The 19,237-nt window shown below is 53.1% G+C and overlaps 7 protein-coding genes across 7 annotated transcripts; 5 read left to right on the top strand and 2 right to left on the bottom strand.

The window, feature by feature from the left end:
* Positions 1–263: 263 nt before the first annotated feature.
* AYO21_05449 (hypothetical protein) lies at positions 264–1,669 on the top strand (the record flags this gene model as incomplete). The annotated part of the gene is made up of 6 exons (XM_022655418.1): positions 264–417; positions 470–590; positions 640–1,196; positions 1,251–1,365; positions 1,418–1,549; positions 1,606–1,669. The coding sequence occupies 6 exons, from the start codon at positions 264–266 to the stop codon at positions 1,667–1,669; spliced, it is 1,143 nt and encodes a 380-aa protein (XP_022512310.1).
* A 213-nt stretch (positions 1,670–1,882) lies between these two features.
* On the bottom strand, positions 1,883–2,551 carry AYO21_05448 (hypothetical protein; the record flags this gene model as incomplete). The annotated part of the gene is made up of 1 exon (XM_022655417.1): positions 1,883–2,551. The coding sequence occupies one exon, from the start codon at positions 2,549–2,551 to the stop codon at positions 1,883–1,885; it is 669 nt and encodes a 222-aa protein (XP_022512309.1).
* A 259-nt stretch (positions 2,552–2,810) lies between these two features.
* On the top strand, positions 2,811–8,217 carry AYO21_05447 (hypothetical protein; the record flags this gene model as incomplete). Its single annotated transcript, XM_022655416.1, has 6 exons — positions 2,811–3,632; positions 3,690–4,269; positions 4,327–5,564; positions 5,621–7,099; positions 7,154–8,011; positions 8,062–8,217. The coding sequence occupies 6 exons, from the start codon at positions 2,811–2,813 to the stop codon at positions 8,215–8,217; spliced, it is 5,133 nt and encodes a 1,710-aa protein (XP_022512308.1).
* Positions 8,218–8,863: 646 nt separating this feature from the next.
* On the top strand, positions 8,864–13,441 carry AYO21_05446 (hypothetical protein; the record flags this gene model as incomplete). Its single annotated transcript, XM_022655415.1, has 2 exons — positions 8,864–9,683; positions 11,850–13,441. 2 exons carry the CDS (start codon positions 8,864–8,866, stop codon positions 13,439–13,441), a joined length of 2,412 nt encoding a protein of 803 aa, XP_022512307.1.
* Positions 13,442–13,797: 356 nt separating this feature from the next.
* On the bottom strand, positions 13,798–15,143 carry AYO21_05445 (hypothetical protein; the record flags this gene model as incomplete). Its single annotated transcript, XM_022655414.1, has 2 exons — positions 13,798–14,937; positions 14,994–15,143. 2 exons carry the CDS (start codon positions 15,141–15,143, stop codon positions 13,798–13,800), a joined length of 1,290 nt encoding a protein of 429 aa, XP_022512306.1.
* Positions 15,144–15,840: 697 nt separating this feature from the next.
* AYO21_05444 (hypothetical protein) lies at positions 15,841–16,586 on the top strand (the record flags this gene model as incomplete). Its single annotated transcript, XM_022655413.1, has 2 exons — positions 15,841–15,968; positions 16,025–16,586. The coding sequence occupies 2 exons, from the start codon at positions 15,841–15,843 to the stop codon at positions 16,584–16,586; spliced, it is 690 nt and encodes a 229-aa protein (XP_022512305.1).
* Positions 16,587–17,713: 1,127 nt separating this feature from the next.
* Positions 17,714–18,433, top strand: AYO21_05443 (hypothetical protein; the record flags this gene model as incomplete). The annotated part of the gene is made up of 2 exons (XM_022655412.1): positions 17,714–17,859; positions 17,920–18,433. The coding sequence occupies 2 exons, from the start codon at positions 17,714–17,716 to the stop codon at positions 18,431–18,433; spliced, it is 660 nt and encodes a 219-aa protein (XP_022512304.1).
* Positions 18,434–19,237: the final 804 nt, after the last annotated feature.

Here is a 19,237-nt window from a genome sequence, read left to right as displayed (position 1 = left end):
TGTTGCCAGCCCTTGATGTCTCAGCCTGATTCTCACCAAAGCCAGATTTCATGGATACAGGGTTCTCCGGGTCTACATTTGCTAGGGAGCGGAAGACATTGTGTCTCAGATCTCAGAGTACCTCTACAAAGGGGTGTGATACTTTGGCCTCCACCGCCAACAACGACCCGATCAAGATGTTGCAACATGGTCATATAGGCCGGGTATTGGTCCTTTTGTGAGAAAAACACTTTCATTTTGTGTCTATGTGTTCAATCGTCAATATGCATTTCATACTTGTCGCCGTCTTTTTGGGTCTTGCAGGTAAATCTGCTGCCGAATGCTTGTCGTATGGATATGACTTTGTCAATCTTGGAGGACCTTACTGTGTCAATACGACTTCTACAGCTTATTTCTCATTTGGCACGGAATTCTTTGGTGAGAACAGCGTCCCCTTCATGGGCTGAGCCACAATCTGACAGTGACAAAGGCTGCCAGGCAAGTGATGTACAAGATGCTGTCACTCCAATTCTGGTCGATCCAAACAGCGATGAGTACTTCTGCTCCGACATTGCCGTTCAACCAGACGGGGCGGATATGGTATCGACATGGTAATTGTTTGGGTTACCATGAACGAGTCTGCTTGCTAACAGCAACCAGTAATATCCCTGGTAATGAAGTGACCAAGAACAATATGTTCTCTGGAGACTGGACGATCGTCATTGAAGGCTTGACATTTGCCTGGATGAGATCGTTTTCTATCATTGCGGCACCACCAGTGGTCGTGACAACCACTCCCACTGCTACATTCACCGTCACATCTACCCCGTCCACCACCATCACAACGACCATTACCAATGTCTTTTCAACCACGGCGTCCCCTTCTACAGTTACAGTACCTACTACGACCATCACAAGAACCATAACCACCACCCCTGCCCAAGTAACAGTGTATTCGACATCAACAATCACGCGGACACGCACCAGCAGAGTGTTTTCGAAGACAGTCTCGACCACTACTGTCACCACGTCATGTAAAACGCAGCCACCAGCGAAGGATCCCACATGTACCATTCGGCCTACGAAGGCTACCCTTGCCGCAAGCCTCGAATCGATCACCATCCTCCCACGAATGCGTCAATTCGAGAGAAACGGTCGGAACGGGAATAAGAGAGCTGGCCAAAGAAGAGATGACTCGCCCGTTGACAGTGGCCCAGGTATTCGCGGGTGGACATGCTGGTGGCCATCGAATATGCTGACATCTCACTCAGATCAATGCACCACAACTTCTGTCGACACTGCCAACGCTGTCTCTTCATATACCACAGTGACCGCCCCCACAAGCACCGAAATCGACACGGAAAACGCAACCACGACAACTACTGTGTAAGTCGCAACGAGTGAAGAGCTCTGCAGGAATACTAACTCTGACTACCAGCACGCCTCCTCCGGTAACGGCATACTCTGGAAAGGCCAAGACGACAATCACAGTCACAGCAGCAACACCGACGCGCACTCGCACCACTCGCACTTATCAGACAGTCTGGACCACCTCGACCATTTGGGCCACGTATGTGTTATGGACTTTTATTTGGCCCGATGAGCCTATAGCTAATGCCACGGCAGGATCACCTCGACGGTCAAGACGACTCCATCAGGCTGGGTCTGTGCCACATCCGCAGCACACTGAGAGCAAGGAATCGAGAAGAGGCGCAAAGGCCTATAGGAGTGATGATTAGGAACATTAGGGACCATAGAAAAAGGACTTGGGAGGGACGGCAACTCACCGACTTTTGTACTTTCCTCTTCTCGGTCGAGTAATTTATGCTGCAGTTCATCTTTCTTCTAGCAAAATTCGCAGCGTCATGATGCAATTTCTCGGTGCAATATCATCTCCTTCGAGTTACAAGGTCGTCGTCGCCGATCCCGGGTCCCACATTTGCTGAGTTGACGGCGTCAAACTGGCGTTGTGCCTCGCCCGAGCCTCCCACTTTTCAATCACAAAAGCTGTTCTCTTTTCAATCGATCTGATTGTCGCCGGCAACAAGTCGAACTCAATCTCGCTTTGGCACAGCAGGTTGACGAAGGTCTTGTGCAGCTCGAGCCACTCGCTCATGTCTTCAGGCATCAACCTCACTCCATCATCAAACAGCCAGGGTGGGACTGGCTCGCAGAGTATAACGATGGCTTGGTCCATTCTCTTTCTCAGCTCTTGCCAAGCAGACGTCTCGATCATTTCTTTTGTAACATGCGGCGGACCGTATAGGTTGGCATAAGCGATGGGGTCGATGCCAGATCGATCTGAGATGATGAATTCGTGGCCCTGGAGCTTCCGTTCCTCGTCGAGCTGCGTCTGAAGCACAAGTCGCTGGAAATTCATGGCCTTCTCGGACCCGGCTCGGATGTCGTCTCTGTTCACGTCTGCCGCCATCAAGACGCCGCGAGCAAGCTCCTTGATGACCGCAAAGGAAAGATGGGATCGGTCTCTGTGGATCTGTTGAGAGACAGCCTCGACCAGAGTGGTCTTGCCGGTACATTGGGCTCCAATGATGTATATCGAAGGGATGGCCATCATCATCCAGTGGCTCTCGGGTGAAGATCAGCTGCAATCACAGACGCAGGCAGTCAATCTCACAGCCCAACCCTCGGAGGGGTTTGCATGAGTTGGCAGTCTAAGGCCCCTGCAAGTGCATATGCACATCTGCGCAAATGCAACCATCAGGCAGCTGGGTGGCTGCATACCATCACGTGTCAGCCTTCTTGTCGTCGACCTCTGCTCTAGAGACATTCCTTCTCCGTCCTCATGATGTGCTTCATCCTTGATTGCTATCATGAAAAGAGCAAAGCGTACATTACAGGACAACATCGCCGTTTCGGACAAGGAGTGGCGGTACGATATCCCTGGCTTGTCGGATGCAGAAGGAGGCGGTAAGGCTGGAGACATCAAATCAATACAGCTCTCCTCAACACGAGGCATAACCTTGGATTGGACCTCTATTTCTCGAAATCGAGCCACTCGCGAATGCCGCCCAGAGGATCTCGTGCAGGTCAGCGTCGCGGACTTTCGGCCAATATACGACACTCAGGATACTTCGTTACCGAAGGACAATGCACAGAGCGTCGACTACATTCGCCGGTTTCTCACCGCTGGTATTGTCATCAATGGTGTCCAGTATTCATTCTACGGCCACAGCAACAGCCAGTTGAAATCTCGGTCGTGTTACCTGCTGGCCGGGTCGAAGCAGGAGGTGAGCAGGAAGGTCGAGGCGCTGGGAGATTTCAGCAAGATCAAGACCGTGGCCAAAAAGGCCAAACGGATCGGATTGTTGTTCTCGACTGCCGACATTGTCCAAGATGTCCCCACCTCCCGGTGTCGAGACATTGAAGATGTCGAGAGAAATGGCTTCATCTTCACGGATGGATGCGGCCTGGCTTCCAAGGATTTTGTCCAGTTGGTGGCGAGCAAGAAACCCATCATATTTCGCGAGCAGCGGTACTACCCCTCCGTCCTCCAGATCCGATACTCGAGCTACAAGGGCGTGGTATGTATTGAGCCCCGGATGGAGAAGGGTCTCTGGCTCAAGTTACGCAAGTCGATGAAGAAGTTCAGCGGAACAAGTGACCTGAGCTTTGCTGTCGTGGCATTCTCAAAGGTATGAATATACACAAGAAATCAGTCCCTGAGTTTTAAGAGACACTGACACCTCCAGCCCTACACATACGGATACCTCAACGATGAAATCGTCCTCCTGCTGCACTCTCTCGGCATCAAAGCAGATGTCTTCCTCAAGAAACAGAGAGAATACTTCGGGTTTCTCGATCGGTCACGGACAGACCCTGTCTTTGCGTTCCGCCTGCTAAGTTCTCTCGGTATGGCCGTCGAGGCCGAGAAACTCCTGGTCGAGGGGATGGAGAAGGTCGAACAGAGTGTGCGCAAGACTGTCACTCAAGAATACGGCAAGCTGCTCAACAAACGGGACGAACAGAAAACACGGATTCTGATCCCCCGGTCCCGACTATTGTTTGGGGTCTGTGATCCTTACGGCTTGCTCAAACCGGGCGAATGTTTTCTGCGTGTGACATTGGAAGAAACCGGAACCCCATTGACCATCACTGGGGTTAACGTGCTGGTGTCGCGGAATCCCTGTCTGCATCCTGGAGACCTCCGCAAGCTCGAGGCCGTGAACTGTCCGGAACTCAGCCACCTCACAGACTGTGTGGTTTTCTCCACGGCTGGGAGACGACCGGCCGCTGACCTCATGTCCGGCGGCGACTTGGACGGCGATACATGTGGGTTTACCCTGGATCGAAGAGTTGCCCTCTTTCTTCTTTGCTAACTCAAGACAGTCTTTGTATGCTGGGATGCCGACCTGATTCCTCAGGCAATGTCAGAGCCAGCCGAGTATCCAGGAGTAAAGGAGGCGACTCGATTCGCTCCCATCAAGGCAGATGATTTGATAGCATATTTTGCGGGCTACAACAACATGTCCCTCGGACGGGTCAAGAAGGTTTACCTTGGATGGGCGCGCGCTCGGGGCCCTCGCTGCAGCCAGTGCCAGGAGCTCAATCGACTCTTCTCCCAGTGCGTCGACGGCAACCGTATCACAATCCCCGAGGCGTTGCTCGATCCTCCAGACGTTCCGCCCAATGGTGAGCCGTTCATCCTCGACGCCCTCCATGCCGCAGCACGGGAACATTGCAGCGGTGTCAAGAATACGACGAGGGCCTTTGATGCCGCGGGACACCAGAGTCTGGCGCACGCCATTCCCACCATGGGTATTGCGGATCGAGAGACCCTGGAATTCATCCTCAGCAACCCGGCGCCCTTTTCGGATTTCGAACTGGCACGGTTGACGCTGAGCTGGTGCCGGAGGAACAAGGTCCCTTTTGAAGAGTTCTGGGCGTTTTTCGACGCGTCGCAACTCACCGTCGACGAGCAGACGTGGATCCTGGCCGAGCTGCCCCAGTCGCCCCGGTATCCGTCACACTTCAAGAACGGACTGCTCCAGTCGCACATTCTCTCACGCGAGGACCTGCAGGCCTTCCGGCTCGACCTGCATTCCCTCCACTGGAAATGCGTCTTCGACTCCCAGTCCGAACCGCTGCGCAGTTTCATGGCCGTGGTCAACCGGACCTTTGCCGATTTCGCGAAAAAGCTCCTCGTGCTCCGCGTGGGCGAACGGCTGAGCGTGGCAATCTACTTTCCCCGTCCGATCGACAGGGAAGAAGACGCCGTCGTCCACGACACGGTCAGATTGTTTGCCTTTCCGCATTCCCACAGGGACAGAGTCGGACACCGACGAGGCGTGCCCACCAAGATAAACTACAGGTTCTACTATGACGAAAACGTGATGCAGCTCTACGAGAACATACGCAGAAACACGTTTGTCCACTTCGCTAGATCGGTCAACGACGACAGGACCTACCGCGATGTACGGGGTAAAAGCAACCGGGCTCGATCCCGCCAGGAGACAGTCGACCAAGGCGTCAACTGCGACTGGAGAGTGAGTATAGATCTGGGCAGGTTCAGTTCTCAACTCGTTACTCAAATCGGCCGCACGTGGAAGGAACCGGTCACTGATGCTGTAAGTGACAGGGGATCAAAAGCAAATGAGAGACCATCATTGACTTCCTGTGATAGGAACTGTATCTCATCAGCAACAAGGACGTTCGGGCACTGCGGGCTCTTGACCTCTGGCTCGAGAGCGTCGACACCCTGGACGTCCTTCCCAACTTTCCAGAAGACGAACAGCCGCCATACAAACTGCCGACACTTGATGATGTCGACTGGAGTCTCTGTAGCGACTTTGTTGTCCAGGTTGTGCGGCACAAGAGATACCCCCTGGTGCTGGAAGCAACGGGTGCTCAACTCGCGGATCTGCTAGATTTGAGCTGGAGGCACGACCTTACTGATGTCGTCTCGGAGACTTACAGCCGAATCCTGAAGCTTGAGACTGTCGACCAACGTCCAACACTTCGGTGTGGCTCAGAGACTATTCGACGCCTTGTCGAATTTCTCCACTTCAAGCCTGCAATGGCGATACACTTCTCGCGTTTATGTCCCTGGACACGATTCCCCGACCCCTGCTCGGATGCCCTTCTGCGGCAGGGCTCTACCGTTCTTGGTGCTCTTTTTCTCTGCGCAAACAGGGCTGGAGAGCTGGTGGTGAGGCACATACGGGCTGTGCTGCAAGATATATCTCTGACTCTGTCTATGACGCGCGAACTGTTGGAAACTGCCGCTATAGCGGTTGCGAGTCCGGATTTGTTGCTGACGATCCTGATGGAATGCCGAGAAGCATTTGCGGATGCTATTCAGGATCACGGCGTTGATGTCGTCGCATATTTCTTGCGGAATATGTTCGGGACTGTGCTCGACCATTGCGCCGAGGCTAGTGATAATACTGAGACCACGCCAGGCTCGTGGATGCTAAAATCAGGACCGGCGGTCCACGGACGAGTGTCCTCTGTGACGAGCCAGCGCCGTATTGATGCCCCCAGGCTGGCCAGGCTCGCAGTCGGCGACCACGTGCGATTCGTGGCAAAGACGACCGCGACGAATTCCTCTGCTGCCAAACCTGCAACGTTCGACGCTGTGGTGGAGACAGCAGCAAGTGACAACGCCATTAAATTTCGATGCCTCTCGCAACCTGACACCTTTCTCGAGAAGACGGCCTGGGACATGAAGCATTGCGGCTCCGTGGTGAGCAGTCAGTCGGCCGGGGAAGCTCTGGTGCATCTTCTTGATCACAAGGACCAGAGTTGCAGCTTCTACCATACTCTGTTCAAGAAGAACAACGTACTCGCCGAGAGCAAGAGCGAGGGCGAAGGAGCTTCATCACAGGGTTACGATCCTGTTGAGGGTCTCAATGAAAGCCAGAGCCGCGCCGTTGATGTGTCCATCAAGTCTCAGCTAACCTGTCTCTGGGGGCCTCCCGGTACAGGTAAGACATCGACTATCATCGCGCTGTTGCGGAGGCTGTTGAAGGAGCAAGAGGCAGAGAGGGTATTAGTCACAGCACCAACGCACAATGCCGTCGACAATGTGTTGCGCCAGTACGTGAAAAAGGCGCTGGATATCGATCCCAGTCTGCCACGACCAGTCCGGGTTTCTACTGAGGTAAGTGTTCTTGCAACTCTTTGAACAGACAGTTCATAACAAGTCTCTGCGCAGGTGATGAAGGTCTCGGATGATTTGAAAACCTACACTGTCGACGCAATGATCGGGAAGGATCTGAACAAGTATCAGGCTGCGAAACGCAAGGCGATACAGACGGTTTCCGCCGCTAGATTGGTATTCACAACGTGTGTGGGTGCAGCGTTAGGTCTGCTTCGGAAACAACTCTTTGACACGGTAATCATCGACGAAGCGTCTCAACAAACGGAGTCCGCATCCCTTATACCCCTGGTCAAAGGCTGTCAGCGGGCCATCTTGGTAGGGGACCACGTTCAACTTCGGGCCATCGTCAGTCCCCATGCGTCCACTCTAGATTATGATGTCTCGCTCATGGAACGCCTCTGGACAGAAGTATCAGACAATACCATTGGTCGGGTCATGTTGGATACTCAATATCGCATGTATCCAAGCCTGTGTACCTTTCCGAGTCACGAATTCTACGGGGGACGCTTATTGTCAGCCGAGTCTTGCCGCACGATTGGAATCCCGGCCTCGACACTTCCCTGGCCAAAACGAATAGTGAATGCGAAGCAGGCAGAACCTGACAAGACCAGAGCGGTGTGGATTCAGTGTAGCGATGCAGAAGACCTCGGGCGGAAATCAAAGGTCAACCACGCCCAAGCCAACATCTGCAAAGAGATTCTGAGGCTATTGACCACTGCGCCGCCAGTAGCCGGTCAAAGCAGTCCAGATCAGGGACCTAGGTCGTCACCACCGCCGCCGCCGCCTTCTATTGCGATCTTGACACCATACGCGCGCCAGGCTGAAGTGCTGAAGCAGCTTTGCCCAGGACACACGGTGTCGAGCATTGACGGGTTCCAGGGCCAGGAAGCGGACATTATCATCTTCGTCACGGTGCGATGCAACTTGCAGGGAGAGATCGGGTTCTTGAAAGACATGCGCAGGCTGAACGTCGCGGTCACCAGGCCAAGGCCGGCCTGATCATTGTCGGGGACCAGTCGACATTGACCAGGAAGAAGGAACACGAGGATGCATGTCAAGTGTGGGATCGTCTTATCAAGACGTGCTCGAAGGTGGAGCTTCCTGTTCACAAGAAGTAGGTGGGTGCATGTTCGCTTCTCTGTGTGGTGTCCATCTTGGGGGGTGGACGAACAGGCGCAGTCTTTACCTCTTACGGCGCAAGTTTTATTTCCGTCCGTAGCCAAGTTGGCACACTTTCAACCAATGAAAAGTCTTACGGAGAATTATGAACCAATAGGAGAAACTCACCCCCAGGCCGGATAGATTATTCCTCCGACTCACGCTGGAGTCTCTCCGCTTCTCATCCCTTTCAGGTTTTGACTTCAGCCTCGTCGTTGGGAAACCCTCCACCGGCCTTACATGCAGGTGCATTTCTGAGGTACCTGTGAGGATCTCTCTGAGCCTCTTCAAGCTTGCGTGTCATGAATCGCACCGTCGCTGGAACCATGTCTCCCCAGATCTCTGTGGCCTGGCGAAGCGAATACGGGAGTATCGTGTATAAAGACCACGGATGACTTTCTTACAAGTTGCTAATCATCAAGGCACCAAACGAACCCAGAACGAACATCTACCGCAATCGCATTTCGCAATAGCAAAAGAGCCGACAGCATAGCAACATCAATATTTTAACTAAGACACAAATACATCCTCAAGGAAGCCAAAGGGGAAAAAACCCAAAAAGTCACAAAAGCCACTCACAAGAATCCATTCAAGCAACTCTATCAAATGTCTTCTCCAACAGTGGCATTCTTCGGCGCTACCGGCGGCGTCACGAACGCCATCCTCGTGCACACCCTCCAGGCAGGGTACAAGGCGAGCGCGCTCGTGCGCACGCCTCAGAAGCTGCGGGACCAACTCAGCGCCCAGGGCCTATCCGCTGAGGTCATCAACAACCTGACCATCGTGCAGGGCGACGCGCTCGACGTCGCGGCTGTACGGCGCACACTCATGGCGGCGGCGTCGTCTCCCTCATCACCGAGCGGCCATCTCCCCTCGGTCGTGGTGACGGGACTGGGCGGCAGCCCCAAACTGCATTTCGACTGGCGCCACCCGTTCCAGATCGCGCAGCTCGACAACCCGACGATCTGCGCGACGGCGGCGCGGACCCTGCTCGCGGCCGTGCACGAGATCTCTGCCGAGAAGAAAGCCAGCAACACTACCACCGACAGTAACGCGACTGCGAATGATGCGGCCTCGAAACCGCTCCTGACATTCATCTCCACGACGGGCATCTCGCGCGGACCCGAGGACGTCCCCCCGCCCATCCGTTTCCTGTACCACCAGATGCTGGCCCTGCCGCACGCGGACAAGCGCAACATGGAAGACCTGTTCCGCGGCGACGCCGCGTCCGCGGACCCGGCCTTCCGCGCCCTCGTCGGCGTCAGGCCCACCCTGCTCGCTGGCGGCGCCGACTACCGCGACGGAAACGGCTTGGACAAGATCCGGTGCGGCACAGAGGCGGAGCCGGCGCTCGGGTATATCATCAAGAGAGCGGATGTTGGGCGGTGGGTTTATGAAAATGTGGTCGGGGAGGCGTTGAAGGGGAGTAAGGGAAGGTGGGAGGGCGAGATGGTCAGTTTGACTAGCTAGTTAGCTAGCTACCTATCACCGGGCCATCTAGCTGATCAGCTCGCTGGATTTTATCAGTCAAACCTAGAGAGCGAGTTGGGGACGTAGTGGCGAATGACATTTTGCACCTGTATCAACAAGGGCGGGAGTGATTTTGGGTTTTGGGGCAATAGCACTATTAGCAACATTATATAGAATAATTTTTCGTGAGAATTATTGGTCGTCAAAAAGTGCGAAAAGAATTGGTGTCATTCTCCATCATCATTCATTTCTCTATGCTCGACAGCGCTACAGAAAGCGCCGCGGGTATCGGGGTACTAGTAGTACAGAGGTATTATGCAGGGTTGCTAAACAAACAGTGGGCTCTCTCCGTCTCTGTCCAAGCCACTTTGTCGATGAAAAGCAAATCGGATAATGTTCAATCGGTTGAATGCCTTGTGCGGTCAACTCAGTAATCTCTCCTTCCTCTCTCCACCTCGGTCTGATCCATCATGCTTCGTGTTTTGTGGAATCTCTCTTTGGTGACTTCTCCTTGTCTGCTTCATGAGTCGAGAGAGTCCGTCGATCAGATCCTACTCGTTGTGTGATGTCTGTGCGTTGTTGTACGAGTCCTATGTCTTCGTGTGCGGCCACAGGTGAGGCATGAGATGACAATGTCAAAGAGGGACACGATGCCGTTGACAATGGCGGTTATGATGGAGCCAATGCCGTTGACGATGGCCATCAGCACGGAGCCAATGGTGCGGCAGATTGATTCGAACTGTATTCAGACTGTTAGTACTAGCGAAATCATGACGGGGATATGTGAGGGAGAACATACGCAGGAGACGACTGCACCCATTGTGGCGGTCTGAGAGTATTGCGTGGGTTTATTGAGACGGTGAGGATTTGTGTCTGTCTGAATGGATCGTAGTTTCTTGTGTCTGAGTGTTTGAAGAATAGGGTGATGGGCTGGCTTTTGAATGTCTTGATAAACAAGAGTGAATCGAGGATATCTAGAATATTCAGGGAGGATGAAGAAGTGGGGGTTGGGAAAAAAGAGGTCTTTGTACTTGTGTCACTTCACCATGAGGTATGGGAATCATTGCCATTGCGACTGCCATGGAGACAAATACATCACTTTGCTTTCTTCACATCCTTCGCTTAGCATGATTCTAACCTCCCTTAGACCTAGCGCTTGGACCTTTATGCACAAGGACATCAATCCCGGCCAATACGAGCAGTTGGGGAGATGAACGTCATGGAGCTATGACGTGGGGAAGTCTGTTTGCTCGAGATGCCACGGGATCAAATTAGATAGCGATGAGTTGACCATCTCACGGCTGGGCCAGTGAAAGCTAGCCTGACCTCGAAAATGCGCATCTGACGGGGTTGCCCGTTACACTAGTTCTGGGATGGGAAACCGCCATTATGCCATGGTGGGAACAAAAGGGGAAAGGATGTGCTCAAGGAAACCAGTTGACGTCTGATTTCGAGTGAGAAAACAAGGCAGACGGTGGCAGAGGGCGGCCGATGTCGACCGATAAAGAATGGCGGAGAAAGAAAGTCTTGGGCCATCGACGTCATTTGCAGATCCGTGCAGGAAGACGCCAACCAACAGGCCGCATCCCAGGAGCGCAAGTGGCACAAATGGACGTCACTGGCTGCTGGTCAGATGGATTTGTGGCGGTTGTGGCGTCCCGCATCTCGATTTCAACTCTCCAGCCACCGCTACGAGCCGCACTGTGGCGTCGGTGGCGGTGCATGCAGGAACAGCTTCCCGCCCTCAATATTCTCCGCCAATGAAAACCAATGTGCTCGAACCGCATCGAGCGAGATGCTGCAGTTGGTCAATTGGGCTGCTGAGTCGTGGTGGTGCTTATGGTCGTCCGAAGGGCACCTGGCAATCCCAGGCGTCGTGTGTCTATGCCTGATCGCGGCACTGACTATAGACATTGGACGCCGATTCCTTTCCCTCAGCAGAGAAAGCGCAGTCCGTTTTACGGTCCGCATCCCTCAGGAGTTACGGTCATGGAATTCTGAGAATGTAATAGCCGGAGATGACATACCACAGGTTGAGGCATGTACTAACCTATCGCTTGCCGGCCTGGTGCTAACCCGTCTACGCAGGTGTCTGAGGGTCGAATATACCCTCGATGTCCAGCGGATGGCCGTCGTTTAGGACCCCCCATTACTCCTGCAAACCCCTCCGCAATCGACTCTGCCGTTTCAGCTGCAGCACGAGCCCAAATCAAATGGTCACAGACTACCTTTTCAGAACGACGTCAAGTCCTTCGAACGCTGCTTCGATATGTGCTTGACCATCAGGAAGACATTGTGGCCGCGTGCTGCCTCGACTCCGGGAAGACCAAGATAGATGCCTGCTTCGGCGAAATACTTGTCACTGTCGAAAAACTACAATGGACTATCAAACATGGGGAAAGAGCTCTACGTCTGTCAAAACGACCGTCCAATCTCCTCATGTGCTACAAGTCAAACGCTGTTGTCTATGAACCTCTCGGCGTGGTAGCGGCGTGCGTGAGCTGGAACTATCCCTTCCACAATTTCATCTCCCCGGTCATTTCAGCCTTGTTTGCAGGCAATGCAATCGTGGTGAAGCCGAGCGAGCAGACATGCTGGAGCACGTTGTACTTCATCGATATCATCCAAGGCGCATTGCGAGCATGCAACCACAGTGTAGATCTCGTCCAGAATGTTATCTGTCTCCCGGAGGCTGCAGATTACCTCACCAGCCATCCAGGTATCAGCCACATTACTTTTATCGGCAGCAGAGACATCGCGCACAAGGTGTGCACATCGGCTGCTAAAGCATTGACTCCTGTCACGGTGGAGTTGGGTGGGAAAGATCCTGCCATCGTGCTTGATGATCCGAAGACCATCAGGACCATTGACGACGTGGTCTCAATCCTCATGCGTGGAGTCTTTCAATCTGCCGGTCAGAATTGCATCGGTATTGAACGCGTTATCGCCTTACCCGCAATTCACGATAAATTGCTAGCTGAGGTTCTTCCCAAGATAAAGTCGCTTCGTCTGGGCTCTGTTCTCCTGTCATCTCCCAACAACCCGCCCGACATGGGCGCCATGATCTCGTCACGCAGTTTCTCGCGTCTGGAAACCTTGATTTCTTCTGCTGTCGCTCAGGGGGCAACTCTGCACTGTGGAGGCAGACGATTCAATCACCCTGAATATCACCGCGGGACCTACTTCACGCCTACGCTCCTCAGCAACGTGACTCCTGAAATGGAGATCGCGCAAAATGAGCTCTTCGCGCCTGTCTTCTTGCTAATGAAGGCCGTGGACGTAGATGACGCGATCCGTATCGCGAACTCGACAAATTATGCTCTCGGCGCTGGAGTTTTTGGACACAACCAGCGTGATGTCCAAAAGTGCGTCAGGGGAGTCAAGGCAGGAATGGTCGCCGTCAACGACTTTGGAGCCTACTACGCGTGCTCGCTACCCTTCGGCGGTGTCAAAGGTTCCGGCTACGGACGCTTTGGGGGCGAAGAAGGCCTCCGGGCTCTCTGCAACACCAAAGCTGTCTGTGAAGACCATTGGTTAGCCCGGTCCCTGGGCATCCAGACGAGGATTCCCCCGAAACTACAGTACCCCGTTTCCAAGCATGGCTGGGACGTGTGTAAAGGAGTCGTTGGCACGGGTTATGCATTCACCTTGGGCCTGGGGGAGTGGGCCGCATCTGTGGTGATGCTTTTGGCTGCCTTGATGAGAAAAGAATAAAGTCAGCAGAGACACACCGGACAGTGGGTGGATGGGTGGGTGGGTGACACTAGCTGGACCAGAGCGAAGGTAGAGAACAAATTGAGAGAAGAGAGGATATGAAGTACTCTCATGATCCTCATAGCTTCACCTCATATACATTGTCGATCTCGATCCTCCCATGCCGCTCGCTTCATGCGTATCCTACAGAAGTAGAAATCCTCAGCTGCTCTGAGAAAACGTCAAGGTAAGTCCAACATCATGCTAGATTGGCGACTACCCGAGTACGGTATAAACACATGTAACCCAGCCCTGGATCCGACGTCTTATTTCTTCTATGTAATGTGTATAGGGTTGAAACTTTTCGACTCCGCAATTCACGACCATGATATCCCCAACATGATGGCGGCACCCACAAACATTGCTGCGAACTGGAGAGCCGTCTTTTTCAACTCGGCGGCTTTGTTGGGACCGGTCTCCAACAGCTCAGGAATGACGGCCACGGTGCCTACGTACAGGAACGTGCCCGCGGTGAAAGGGAGGAGCATGTCGCCCCACGAGAGGCTGGTGCCCCAGATGCCGCCGAATCCTCCACCTGCTCCAGCTCCGGCCGTTGCTTCGTCGGCCGCGCTGCTGGAGGAGCCGCCGTACTCTTGCACAAAAATGCCGATCAGCGTGCCCAGGAAGGCGCCCACCGCCGTGACGAACTGAGCGCCCATGGCTTTCCGCTTTGAAAACCCAGACTGGATCAGCAGCGCAAAGTCGCCCACCTCATGGGGGATCTCGTGGAAGAAAACGGCCATGGTGGTGGTCGCGCCGAGGGCCGGGCTAGCGTAAAACGAGGACGAGAGGGCTAGGCCATCGGTGATGTTGTGCGTAAAGTCGGCAATTAGGTTGAGGAGACCAGCGAGTTTTACAGAGGGATTTTGTGGCGAGGATGAAGAGACTGGGGTAAGGGCCTTGGTGTCTTTCTGGCCCTTGCGTTGTCTCACATCGCCATCTGCTGCTTTCCCTTTCTTTGCGGACGTAGTTGTGGCTGAGCCATTGGTGGCATTCTCGTGCTTCTCGTCGTGAGAATGGGAGTGTGAGTGCGAGTGGCCGCCGTCCCCTCCGGTCGCAATGCGCAGGGCTTTATCCATAGCCATGAATGTGACCAGTCCAACTATAATTCCGACTCCCAGGAGCAGATTGCGGTTCGGTTCGACCATGACGAACTTGACTTGGTCATGTTCGTCCTCGCCCAAAAATATCTCAGGGAGCAAATGAAAGAGCGTGTCTCCCAGAAGACCTCCGACTGCAAAGGCAACCATGATACTGAGCGACGACGGGTCGATATTGGGGGGACATAGTGCGAGCAGGAAGTTCGGAGGGCCCGAGATGTAAGCTGTTGCGAGGAGGGCGTTGATCGCAGGTGAGGACGAGGGAAAAAGGACAGCGAAGAGCTGGGTCGTCAACGAGGCATGTGTAGGATTACTTCTAGCCTTTGCCTCTGACAGTGTTTGCACAAAGGCACATTGCTGGCACTCAAAGCCTCAGCGCTGATCTATGCGGTCAGAGATTTGGTCTTGCGCACCTGGACGTTCTCCTCGATTTCATCCCTTGTCAGCAGGCTGGTGTCCTTGCCTTGGACAGTCTCCGCACAGACCGAGACTACCAGACCGAGAAATAGTGCGTAGATAGTGTATTTGATCATCCTTGAGGGTCTGAAACGTAGAGTAGCCATTGTTTCTGCCTCCAGACTGTAAGATGAAACGGCACGCGACTACGCAGGTATTGACGAGGGACCATTGGTAAAAGTGCAGTGAGCTCACCCGCATCAGGGGTCAGGATGACGCCGCCCTGTCCTCAACCGCAGCACGCGCGAGCCACGCACTGCGCTCCAACTGTGTCCTTAGGCAGGTGCGACAGGTAGACAGGCTTGACAGGCTATCTGCGGTCTTCCTTGTTCGTTCCTTTGAGCTAACACATAGCCCTGGATCTACAGGAGATCTGCCAATGACTTCATGTACCTAGAGCTTTGACTTCCTCTATCTCCGTCTGGAGAGGGACAGAGCAAGGCAAGATGGAATCCCTTTCGCACTCATAGACGGACGCGTCCACCACTAACGACATTGCTTCTGCCTAATATCTTTTCAAGTCCGGCTACGCAAGCATTGACAGTATCAATGCTCAAGAGGACAGGGTTACTGATGAGTTGTGCACGACGAGGTTTTAAAGCGGCAGCTTCTGGATGTGCCAAAATAAGAAATTCAGGGGTTTGACCAGGCGTTATCGATAACGGCAAATCCTCGGCTAAAAAAGCAACATTTTTGGTACAAACTGCGGAATTTCTGTTCACTGGTGTGCTACTGCCAATAATTCCTCTGGAACGGACAGACACTCCATCGTTGTATCTGAAGTTGTGAGGAATCCCTATCATAATGGGTCGCGAACGACAGAAAAAGAAAAACAGGTCTTCCATCCCGAAAGCAAGGCCAAAGGATGGAAGGACAAAAGCCGGTAAGAAGAGGGTGAATTTTCTGGGGAATGAGACCATTGCAAAGAGTTGGTACGTCTGCAGCTTCACGACATCTACAGATTGTCCACGGCTAACGTCTTCCACAGGGATCGAAAACTTACCTTATCGCAAAACTATAAGCGACTGGGCCTGTCTTCCAGACTGAGTGCTGTGACAGGCGGGACCGAAAAGAAGGCAGCCAAGGACACAACCGACTCAGAAGAGGTGAAAAGAGATTCGCTTGCCATCGCCGGACCGCTGGCCGTCAACTTGACCCCGCAAGAAGTCCAAGTTGAGAGAGACCCGGAGACAGGCCGTATACTCAGGATCATCCGATCAGAGACAGCGAATGACAATCCGCTGAACGACCCTTTAAACGACATTATGGATGTGGAAGATGAACAACCGAGGCCACAGCCTGCAAGTGGCATCGTCGCAGAGCTGGAAGCGCAGGCGGCAGAGGAGGCGGAGTTGCTGGCAAAGAAGAAACGGCCACGACAACAGAGCCATCGGGAAGAAGAATGGATCGCTAAACTAGTGGAGAAGCATGGCGACGATATTAAAGCCATGGTCAGAGACCGAAAGCTCAATCCGATGCAACAGAGCGAAGGCGATCTTGCTCGCAGAATCAAGAAGTGGAAGGCAAACCACGGAGACGTCATGACATGAGACAATATCTTAGCGAATAGTCGTCCAATATGCCGAATCTTCGAAACTAGACATCGCCCCAACCAGATGCGAAAAGAAAGGACCATGCTCGAACAAATGCAACAGCACTGCGCCCGAAACATATAGGCTTTGCCACGCAGGAAGAAATGCTCCAGGAAATTGACTTGGATATCTGCCGTATACACACCAGAGCTCACAAAGATACACCCGACAAGTAAGATTTGCTTACAGAAAGATCGCAGGCTTAGTAGGGCCTAGGAGGGTGCTTGTGCGAGGACTATCCATCCACATACAAGGCTTCGATTACCGAACGAGCGGCCATTACGATCGAGTGTGACCTTGGAAGATAGAAGCACCACCACTGTTCCTCCACAATCTCGCAAACCCTACTCAGCCATCCAACTCGGGAGGAATTGAGAAAGGGGCTGGTAGAGAATGGCGGTGCTATGACTTGCATCCAAAAAAACCGACGAGAAATATGGAATCACTCTCCCCGCTGCCTGCATTGGCTATTCTTGAACAAGATGCTGAGTAGACGCGGGAGGGATTTTGGACCCGATTACGTCAATCACCTTCTCCGGGGGATTCAGCAGCGGGAAGCGACGCCCAGACTTTTCGGGGCGGAGAAAATGTGGATGACGACTAGTAAGAAGATAGATACAATTGGTCGTGTCCACAGAGAACCAAGCGGCTTCCTCTGATCTGCCTCGTGCTGGTTTCCTGCATCCTCCTTTCGCGTATCTAGCTTTCATGGATCTTCATGTTTCCACTCCCTTCATTCCCGTGGGTCCCCTTTGGTGACCTTATGACAGTCAGCGCAGGTGCTCAAGCTCGCTCCCGTATATCAGCGCGATGTCCCGGCGAAGTCCTCGCCCTTCTGCAATCAACGCATCCAAAATGTTACAGGACTCCGGCTTATATCCATACCGTCAACAAAATCCAGACATAGACAAGGAGGAAGAGCGTCAGTTTGAACCACGGTTTCTGCCGCACCCATAGCGAAACCACCTGCAAAAAAGGTCCTCCCTCTACTTGGCAAAGGGTTGATAAATTGTTACAGCAGCGTGAGCATGATGTTGGCCATAATATCTTCACCCAGATCTCTCCGGTCAAACCAGCATCGCGCCATGAGTGTCGTTTCCAAGTCCATGCCGATAAAGAGTCCTTTCACCAACTCAACAGCCTCCAAGATGAATAGTCCTTGCGCCACCCCTTCCACGACAACAGCGCCTCTGATCCCAGATAAGATCTTGCCAAATCTGTACCTGTCAGAGTGAGTGAAGTCTGCCCCATTCATTATGTGCGCAGGCTTTGTCTGACCCTTGTCGGACAGCATTCACACTGCTGCCGCAGTCCTCAGCCCCAACTACAATGCACCAAATCGGCCAAGAATCAAATATGTCCTCTCCGTCATCGAGAATCCGGACAAGCAGCCCAAAGTGCCCCCTGGCCGTGAGGCAGACTTCGTTCTCAAGTTGATCAGTCTCCGGGATAACGTCAACGTTGACCTGCTCCAGTTTCTGGGCGAGGCCTGTGCTTTCATCAAAGCAAGCCTCAAGAACAACGATGGCGGTGTTCTTGTCCATTGTCAGAAAGGTATATCACGATCTGTCGCAGTTGTGATTGGGTTTATTATGGAAGAAATGAACCTCGATTTCGACACGGCATTGCGATATGTTCGGTGTGGTCGCTCAAAGGCGAAACCGAATCCTGGTTTCCAAACGCAGTTGGAGCTCTGGGGCCTCGTCCATTACAATATTCACGACGCCGATGGCAAAGAGAAACCAGAGTACACTTCCTGGAAAGCAGAGAATGAAGAGCAGATCAAGAAATTGGGGGTCAGATGAATGTTTTGGCTTCGGAAGGCTGGGCATGCCTCTAGCACTCAAGAAAAGCACCGTGCTGGTTTGGGGTACGTCCCCAAACTCTTGCGGGTATGCAGTAAGCCTGGTTATCCTGGCAATTGCCTGTCTTTTCTGTGTGCGAAACTACCACGACTATAGGTGGTATTGTGGCGATGGCATGGACGGTAAAGCGCTGGCGCAGGTTCATTGGGGGTGGCGCTGATTGCATATTTCGAACACAGGACATTGCGATGGCATCGATAGAGCTGACAAGAGTGGTCTGTTAGTCTCAGAGCTGTGCATAGTGGGGGTCAAAAGATGGACAGGCCAGAGACGAGCAAAATGCTTCCTGCTGAGGACAACCCTGTTTGAAGCAAAACTCATGGCCTTTCTTCCTTCCCATCCTCTATCAGGTCCTCGGACTACCAGGAAGGAAAATAGCCAATATCAATCTCGCCGATCGAGACCCTGGTTTCTCCGCCCTTGGCTTGGATGCCTGGGCGATGCTGGCGGAGCGGAAATCGTTGTGCACGTTCCGGTCTCCCCCAATCCACCCCTCCTCTCGACATCCAATGGGCGGCCACAAAACAGTTAAGCTTATTTCCCGAACCCCATCTCCAGTCTCATCTTCTTCTGCGATGCATTTCCAACTCACTTCCACCTCTGTTGCACTGTCTCTTTCTCGTTAACATCCTTTCCAACTACTCGGATACTGTCATTCTTTCCCGTCACCGGCCCGTCATCAATCTCGCACAATTGGCTTTGCAAATTGTGTCCGATTTGAGACCCTGTGGCATCGACTGGACG

Source organism: Fonsecaea monophora (assembly GCF_001642475.1).
Source record: "Fonsecaea monophora strain CBS 269.37 chromosome Unknown Scaff34, whole genome shotgun sequence".
Lineage (NCBI taxonomy): Eukaryota > Fungi > Ascomycota > Eurotiomycetes > Chaetothyriales > Herpotrichiellaceae > Fonsecaea > Fonsecaea monophora.
This window is presented reverse-complemented; position numbering and strand designations above follow the sequence as displayed.